Genomic DNA, 304 nt, shown 5'->3' on the forward strand with positions numbered 1-304 from the left:
CTGCTGCTTTTGCTGCTGCTGCTTTTGCTGCTGCTTTTGCTGCTGCTGCTGCTTTTGCTGCTGGTGCTGTTGGGGCTGCTGATGCTGCTGCCGCTTTTGGTGTTGCTGCTACTTTTGCTGCTGCTGCTGCTGTTGCTGCTGTTGCTGCTTTTTGTGCTGCTGCTGCTGCTGCTACCTTTTCTGCTGCTGCTGCTTTTATTGCTGCTGCTACTTTTCCTGCTGTTGCTTCTTTTTCTGCTGCTGCTGTTGTTGTTGCTGCTGCTTCTGCTGCTGTTGCTGCTGTTGCTGGATTGATGATAGTTGT

The 304-nt window shown here is 51.6% G+C and overlaps 1 protein-coding gene across 1 annotated transcript in view; it reads right to left on the reverse strand.

Annotated features, from left to right (window-relative positions):
* Positions 1 to 304, reverse strand: part of EMH_0084350 (B-box zinc finger protein, putative) — a gene marked incomplete at both ends in the record, with an annotated part of 6,640 nt that overhangs the window by 3,065 nt on the left and 3,271 nt on the right. The window contains one exon of the mRNA XM_013494408.1: positions 1 to 285. Within this exon, the coding sequence (XP_013349862.1) occupies positions 1 to 285 (285 nt within the window). The remainder of the gene's footprint in view (positions 286 to 304) is intronic.

This window comes from Eimeria mitis, genomic scaffold (genome assembly GCF_000499745.2).
Source record: "Eimeria mitis Houghton genomic scaffold, Emh_scaff114, whole genome shotgun sequence".
Taxonomy (NCBI): Eukaryota; Apicomplexa; class Conoidasida; order Eucoccidiorida; family Eimeriidae; genus Eimeria; species Eimeria mitis.